A 7,139-nucleotide genomic window follows, 5' to 3' on the forward strand; every position below is an offset into this window, starting at 1 on the left:
AAGGAGGTTTGAGGCCTTTTATAGGGCTAGATGGGACCTTTTTAAAAGGAAAATACAAGGGAATCTTGTTGGTTGCAATGGGACAAGATTCAGTGAAACACTTCTATCCACTTGCTTGGGCAGTGGTGGACAGAGAGACATCTAGAACATGGAAATGGTTTATTGAGTTGCTGAGAAATTCTCTAGACCTGGTAGATGGTGAAGGAGTAACATTCATGTCTGATATGCATAAGGTAGTTGTTTCTGATTTTAATAAGTTTCTGATTTTCAGTTAAATTCTTATACAAATAATACTTTAACTTGTTATGATTTTTATTGTTATAGGGGCTACTGGATGCTGTTAGTCATGTGTTTCCTAAAGCACATCATAGATGGTGTGCAAGGCACATAGGAAGCTAATTGGAGCAAGGCTTGGAAAGGTGTACAGATGAGAAAGTTACTGTGGTGGTCTGCATGGTACACCTATGAAGAAGAATTTCATGATCAATTGAAAGTCATGGGTGCTGTGTCTAAACAAGCTGCAAAGGATTTGGTATGGTACCCTGCACAAAACTGGTGCAGGGCTTATTTTGACACAGTCTGCAAAAATCACTCATGTGAGAATAATTTTACCGAGTCATTCAACAAATGGATTCTAGAAGCAAGGGCAAAACCTATAATCAAGATGTTAGAAAATATTAGAATCAAGGTGAGTTGTTACTGTTTATATTATCATCTTTTATATTACCTTAATCTAACTGTTAGGTTCTATGTAGGTTAGATTAATGTGGGATAATACTGAAAATTAGACTTTGGGTTGTTTACAGTTTGGTGATTTTGAGTTTTCAGCTCACAAAGTTGCAATTTTTCTTATTCTTTTCAAATTCTGATGCTTTTTGTTGTGAACTATGGCCTTGTTTCTCTTTATTTGAATCTCTTAGGTATTTACAAAATGAATTTATTAGGAACTAAATTTTACATTTGAGATTAAGGCCTTAAAGAGCAGTGTTCAATTCTCTGTAAATTTATTTTCATTGATAGATCTAGTGTTTTAATAGAAATAGCAGAATATAGCTTGATGTGACTGTTATATTGATAGGTTATGTTGATCTTACTGTTGTATTGTTATATAGATTATGAATAGGTTGACAAAAACTTGAAGAAGAGGGTAGAAATTGGAAAGGAGATTTTAGTCCATATGCCATGGAGTTGTATAATGATTTCAATATCATTGCACAATGTTGTCAAGTTCAATCTAATGGAGACCAAGGATATGAGGTAGTTGAGGGTGAAGATAGGTATGTGGTGAATCTTAATAGGAAGAAATGTACATGTAGGACATGAGACTTGACTGGTATACCATGTCCTCATGCCATTAAAGCATAGCTTCATGACAAACAAGAACCACTAGATCAGTTGAGTTGGTGGTATTCCAGAGTAAGCTTACATGTTGGTATACATGCATAAAATACAACCTGTTAGAGGTGAGAAGTTCTGAAAAGTTGATCCTTTTCATGCTATGGAGCCACCAGAAATACATAAATTGGTAGGCAGGCCAAAACTTAAGAGAAAGAGAGAAAAAGATGAGGCAATGAAAAGGGAAGGGGTGTGGTCATCTTCAAGAAAAGGACTAAAAATGACATATGGACAATGTAGTGCAACAGGTCACAACCAAAGAAGATGTCCTGTGGTATGTAATTTTCTTTACTTGGTCAATATTTACACTAGTTAATTCAATATCTAACTAATTTTGTCATTTTTATAGCTTCAAAGATCAAAACAACCAGCCCAAGATGTGCCAGTGTCAGCACCCCAAGCCAGTCAAGAAAAATCTGGTAGTGTCTTCATGCCTACTCCTAGCTTTATTGCTTCTTCAAGTCAACAGAGTAGCCAACCTGTTAATCCCTTAAATTCAAAGAAAATTGAAAAGAAACCTACTGGACCTTCAAAGTCAAAGAGAAAAATAAGTTGCTGATGAATCTGAGGATGAGCAACATGTTGCACCTTCAAGTGCAGTTGCTGATGAGGATGGAGGTGAGCATGAAAGTGAAGACGAGCAGACAATTCTAAGGCCGAAGGCAATTTCTGAAGCTAGGACTAGGCTTCAAGCTAAAAAGATACAGATTCGACCAACTGGTACCAAGAGGATTGGCTTCAAAGGAGATGACAATGGTGTGAGCATTCCAACTAATCTGCCATACTCACCAAGAAAATTGGCATGGAAAGGGAAAAAGCTATGACTTCAAATCAGTTGACAGTTGAAAAGGAGACAAGAATTGGCAAATTGAAGGCAAAGAAAGGAAAAGAAGCTACGACTTCAGATTAATTGATAGTTAAAAAGGAGAAAAGAATTGGCAAATTGAAGGCAAAGAGGGGTGGGAAGAAGTAGTTGCATTATGAAGTTGTGTTTTGTTTTCCAGTGTTTAACATGGCATGATGAAACTTAATATTTTGACTTTTTTTATGTACTCCATCTTGAACAAGTGTCTGTAAGTTTTTGTGGGTTCAAAATATATGACAATGTTATTACTACTTATCTATGTAGTAGTTGTTTTTTGTTTTCCAGTTGCATTATGTATGTTGCTTTATCTGGGAAGATGTCTTGATGGTAGGCTTAACAGATCTTGTGAGTTGTGAATCCCCAGTGATATTTCTTTTGAACTAGAGTGAGTTGATAATTTCTAGTGTTGGGAGTGTTTCTTTAATTTTGGCTGTCTACTAAGTTGTACAGAGGACGAAATGGCTGAGAGCATATTATACTGTTAACTTGCATTTGTGTAAAATTGAAAAGCAATCCATAATTTAGATGTTGTAAAAATTTGCAGATTGCTGTAAAAATTTGCAAATTACAAATTGTTGTAAAAATTTGCAAATTACAAATTGCTGTAAAAATGCAGATTGCTAAATGGTAAAAATGCAGATTTTGTAAATGGTAAAAATGCAGATTACTAACATTAACAAGATTGCTAACAACTTTTCCATTACAATAAAGAGATCAACAAAATTGCTAACAACTTTTAACAAGCAAAACACGATGACATTACATCAGTTGTAACCTACAGATAACATTACATCAAAATACTAACGACTACACCACACTACTAGAACAGAGCTACACCAAACTACTAACGACTACACACTACTCGAACAAAGCAACACCAAACTACTCACGACTACACATTACAAACGATCCAAGAAAATAAGTTCAAACATAACTACAATACACTACATCAACTTGGCAGCTACAAAACCAACAATAATACCCCAAGAGATCAGAAGCAAGCTTGTCAATTGAAGCCCTTTCAATTCCCACTTCAGTTTATTATCATCCAAGTTCTTCAAATTAGAACATTCAATATGATGTTCCAACTCCAAGTTTGAAACTTTATCCTCCAAATTTGAATTTTCAAAAAAAGTCATATCATTCAAGTTAGAACCAATGTTTGGTTTATGAATTTCAATGCCACCCATTTCCTTTAGGATCTTCTTCAATCAGTTTCTTTCCTTCCGAATTAAATCTAATTCAATCTTCTGATTGTGAGTCATCAATGACACATGACTTGGAAGTTTACTATCGATCCAATCCAATAACCACAAGATAATGAGCCAGAACGACAATATTTGAAGAATCGACGTCCACCATTCTCACGGGTCATTAGCAGTAAAATATTTTGCTATCAATCCACACTTACATGTACGAGACTCAACTTGTTGAGGAGAAGAAACAGAAGAAGATGTCAAACATTGAAAACAACACAAAAATTTAACAAAATCTGAATGAATAAGATGATTTCCAAAAGAGCTCCAAGAACTAACTGATGAAGTTGGGGGAAATGTTTAGGGTTTTGTTTAAAGAAATGGGTAATGGTGTTTTATTTGGATGGGTTGGGTATTTTGAAGATGGGTCGGGTGGATCCGAGTTGATAGGGTGGTTTGGGTCAAACAAATTAGGCTTTAATTAATTAAATTTCCAACCAATTACAACATGCCACGTAATAAATGAAATAATTAAATATATTTACTAAGTAGTCTGTTAGTCAAAAGGGCAAAATAGGTCCCTAAAGGTTAACCCCAAGTGTATTTTGAGGCCAAAAGATAAACGAGGGGTATTTTTGTATCAATTCTGATACTATAAGGATATTTTAGACCCTTCTCCGTTGATAAAATGGTCTTCAGACAGAAAAAAAAAAAAAAGAAGTCAAAACAACAAGAAGAATTTGTCTAATAGTAAACATTTGAAAAAAAAAAGAAGCAAGTAACAAAAATCAACTGTATATTGGAAGGGGAAGTGAAGACCAAGTTGAAGCTAAATTCAATACCCGAATATATATGTGAATTGTCAACAACCCCATCAAAGCAAATGAACCGCTCTTTGGAATTCTGTTATACACGACTCTAACAAAAGAGTCTTGAGAGACAAAAAGCGAAACGACGAATAACATTCCAAAGAAACACAACATCCTATCGTTATTCAACATTGGTGAAAAAGGAAAACCTTGCAAAGATTGCATTTTTATTTGCTTTTAATCTAACAAAAACTAGAAGGAGAAAATGGCGGAGGAGGATGGTGAAGGGGAACAGAAGGGTGCAGGGCTAATTCCAAGAAAATCTGAGCCGTGGGCAACTTTTAATCGAGATCTAATGGCGGGGGCAGTTATGGGTGGTGCTGTGCACACGATTGTGGCACCAATTGAGCGAGCAAAGCTATTGTTGCAGACCCAAGAAAGCAATATAGCCATCTTGAGTGGCCCTCATAGGAGGTTCAAAGGCATGCTTGATTGCATAGGGAGCACTGTTAAGGAAGAAGGGGTTCTTTCCCTTTGGAGGGGCAATGGTAGCAGCGTGCTCAGATATTACCCTTCTGTGGCTCTCAACTTCTCTCTTAAGGTAAGGTACTCATATCATTCAAATTTCAACTCAATTGTTTTTTAAAAAAAAATATTTACTATTGGTTATCTGTGTGTTTCAGTAAAGTTTGCAAGAAATGGATACCTTTATTGAACATTTGCTTTGTAATTTCTTGCCTCTGTGTACTGCTGAACTGATTATTTTGTGAAGATTTTTCCAATTGTTTGTTTATAATGTATGGTGATATTAATTGGAGCTAACAAGAAATAGTAATCTATGCTAAGATTGATAGTGAAAAGGTTACCTACATGTAGTCGATTTTGATATTTCAGTTGGTGATTGTTGTCATTTGACATTTTTGCTTATTGGTTCATGTGTATGTGTGTAGATGGTTTAGAGTTTTTACACGATTTTGTCAAGATGAATCAAGGCATGCTTGAAATCATGAAATGGAAGCTATACTTTTCTTTGGTAGTCTTGAGTAAAAGTACGCTTAAGTGTATTGATCCATTTTGTTTGAAATGTTGGTTGTGTCTGAAGAAAGAAACAAATGAGTACAGAATGTGTTTTTTTTTAATAATTTAGAGGACAGGGTAGCATGACTTCAAAGAGAGGAGTTTTTAGAGTTAATTTTCCTAAAGGATCTCTATTAAGTCATACTACAAACTGAGTATTGGCTGAAGGAGGTGACACAAGGTTCATATGGTTGTCATTATGTAAATCAAAGGACTTTAAAGAGAAGTTCTTTTTTATTGGCATGATCTACTGTATGGGAAGCCATTTTACTAGCTGATACTTAAGGAGGAGGGGTTATATTATTGTCAGTGGGTGTTGCATGTGTAAGAACCATGGGGAGGATGTGGATCACTTAATACTTCATAGTAGTTTTACTTTGAATAATGAGCCCCAATATTTTCAATTTTCAATGTGGAATCAGTACTTCCAAGAACAATAGTCGAGTTCATAAATGGCTGGAGATTGAACAAGTAAAATGGCTATGAGGAAAAATATTAAAGACAGTTTTAGTATGCATTTTTTGGCTGGTGTTGATATTGCAATCCATCCTAATAAATTAATAATATAATACAAACCATCCTAACAAATCATCAATAGGGAAAAATAAAAAGCTTTTGACAGATTTGAGAACTATTTGTTAAATGTCAAGGAACTCCCTCTTATTTTATTTAGTTTTTGATGCATTGAGGATATTGATTGTTGTATAAATTGCTGGATTGGTTTTTGGATGCTCTAGATACTTGTAACATATGTGTTTGTATACTCATAAACCTTCATGGTGTACATTTATAAAACTAATTGATTTATCAATAAAAGGAGTTCAGAGGAAAGGTTAACTGTGATTGTTGAATGGATGAACACTCTTATTTAGGACTTGATTTTGGAAATGCTTAGTGAGTAAATGTCAGCAATTATGAACTATCAAGTGCCAATACAATACTAAATCTCTTGCTTCAAACATATTTGTGTAAATTTGTTAATTATCTGCCATTGCTTCATGATTATATTATATAGATTTGTATTAAGTTTGTCAATTTAAGAGCTTATAGTTAATGATATTAATTAACTAGGTGTGCCTAAATTGTGTTCAATTATTAGCACAATAGGTGATTTGCAAGTGTCTTCTGGAGTTTAATTTCATGTTATCTTACAGAGGACTTGTGATATAATTAAATGACATTTCAGATAATATAGGTTAGTGGATCCGATACTTGATATTCAATGTCAAATTGTTAGTGATATAGTTTGTCTTGAAAATTTAGTTTTCATTTTTCAGTTTTATCAGACAATCCCTATTTATAAACTGAATGGATATGATGGTAAGAGTTGGGTGTTGAAACAGGTTGCTTTAGAGATTAAGCTGATTGATTCCAACTCTAAAGCGGTAGACTAATTTAGTTCTAGATAAAATGATACCTAAAATGAAAAAAGAATGATGATACCTGAAATGGAAGTTCTCCACCGAAGAAATAGCAGAGTAAGAAATAAGGAGGAGTGCTATCTAGATGGAAGCATTGATGATTGAGAATGAGGAGAAAAAGGTGTTAAAGCATTGCACAACTTAGCCGGCTATCCCCAGTAATGAAATACATCTGTGGAGTCACCATCTACCTTGAATATCAAGCTTGGATACCATCAGTATTTTCGAAATCAAACTACTCCAACTAGGAAGTTCAAGAATCATGGTTAAATTACTATTCATTCATGACTAGTATGAGAACGCCGGAGATTCAAACAAGTGGATGCAGGTAACTGTGGGTTGATCTCTTAAATAGGGGGGGGGGGGGGGGGGGCGT

The 7,139-nt window shown here is 34.8% G+C and overlaps 2 protein-coding genes across 2 annotated transcripts in view; both read left to right on the plus strand.

Annotated features, from left to right (window-relative positions):
- Window positions 1–398: 398 nt before the first annotated feature.
- LOC107061368 (uncharacterized) lies at window positions 399–2,219 on the plus strand. Its single transcript, XM_015310529.1, has 3 exons — window positions 399–688; window positions 1,745–1,876; window positions 1,965–2,219. The coding sequence occupies exons 1-3, from the start codon at window positions 428–430 to the stop codon at window positions 2,217–2,219; spliced, it is 648 nt and encodes a 215-aa protein (XP_015166015.1). The 5' UTR covers window positions 399–427.
- Window positions 2,220–4,315: 2,096 nt separating this feature from the next.
- Window positions 4,316–7,139, plus strand: part of LOC102591914 (probable ADP,ATP carrier protein At5g56450) — a 15,612-nt gene continuing 12,788 nt past the window's right edge. The window contains exon 1 of the mRNA XM_006351514.2: window positions 4,316–4,866. Coding sequence (XP_006351576.1) covers window positions 4,531–4,866 — 336 coding nt within the window. The 5' untranslated portion in view covers window positions 4,316–4,530. The remainder of the gene's footprint in view (window positions 4,867–7,139) is intronic.

This window comes from Solanum tuberosum, unplaced genomic scaffold, assembly GCF_000226075.1.
Source record: "Solanum tuberosum cultivar DM 1-3 516 R44 unplaced genomic scaffold, SolTub_3.0 scf00135, whole genome shotgun sequence".
Lineage (NCBI taxonomy): Eukaryota > Viridiplantae > Streptophyta > Magnoliopsida > Solanales > Solanaceae > Solanum > Solanum tuberosum.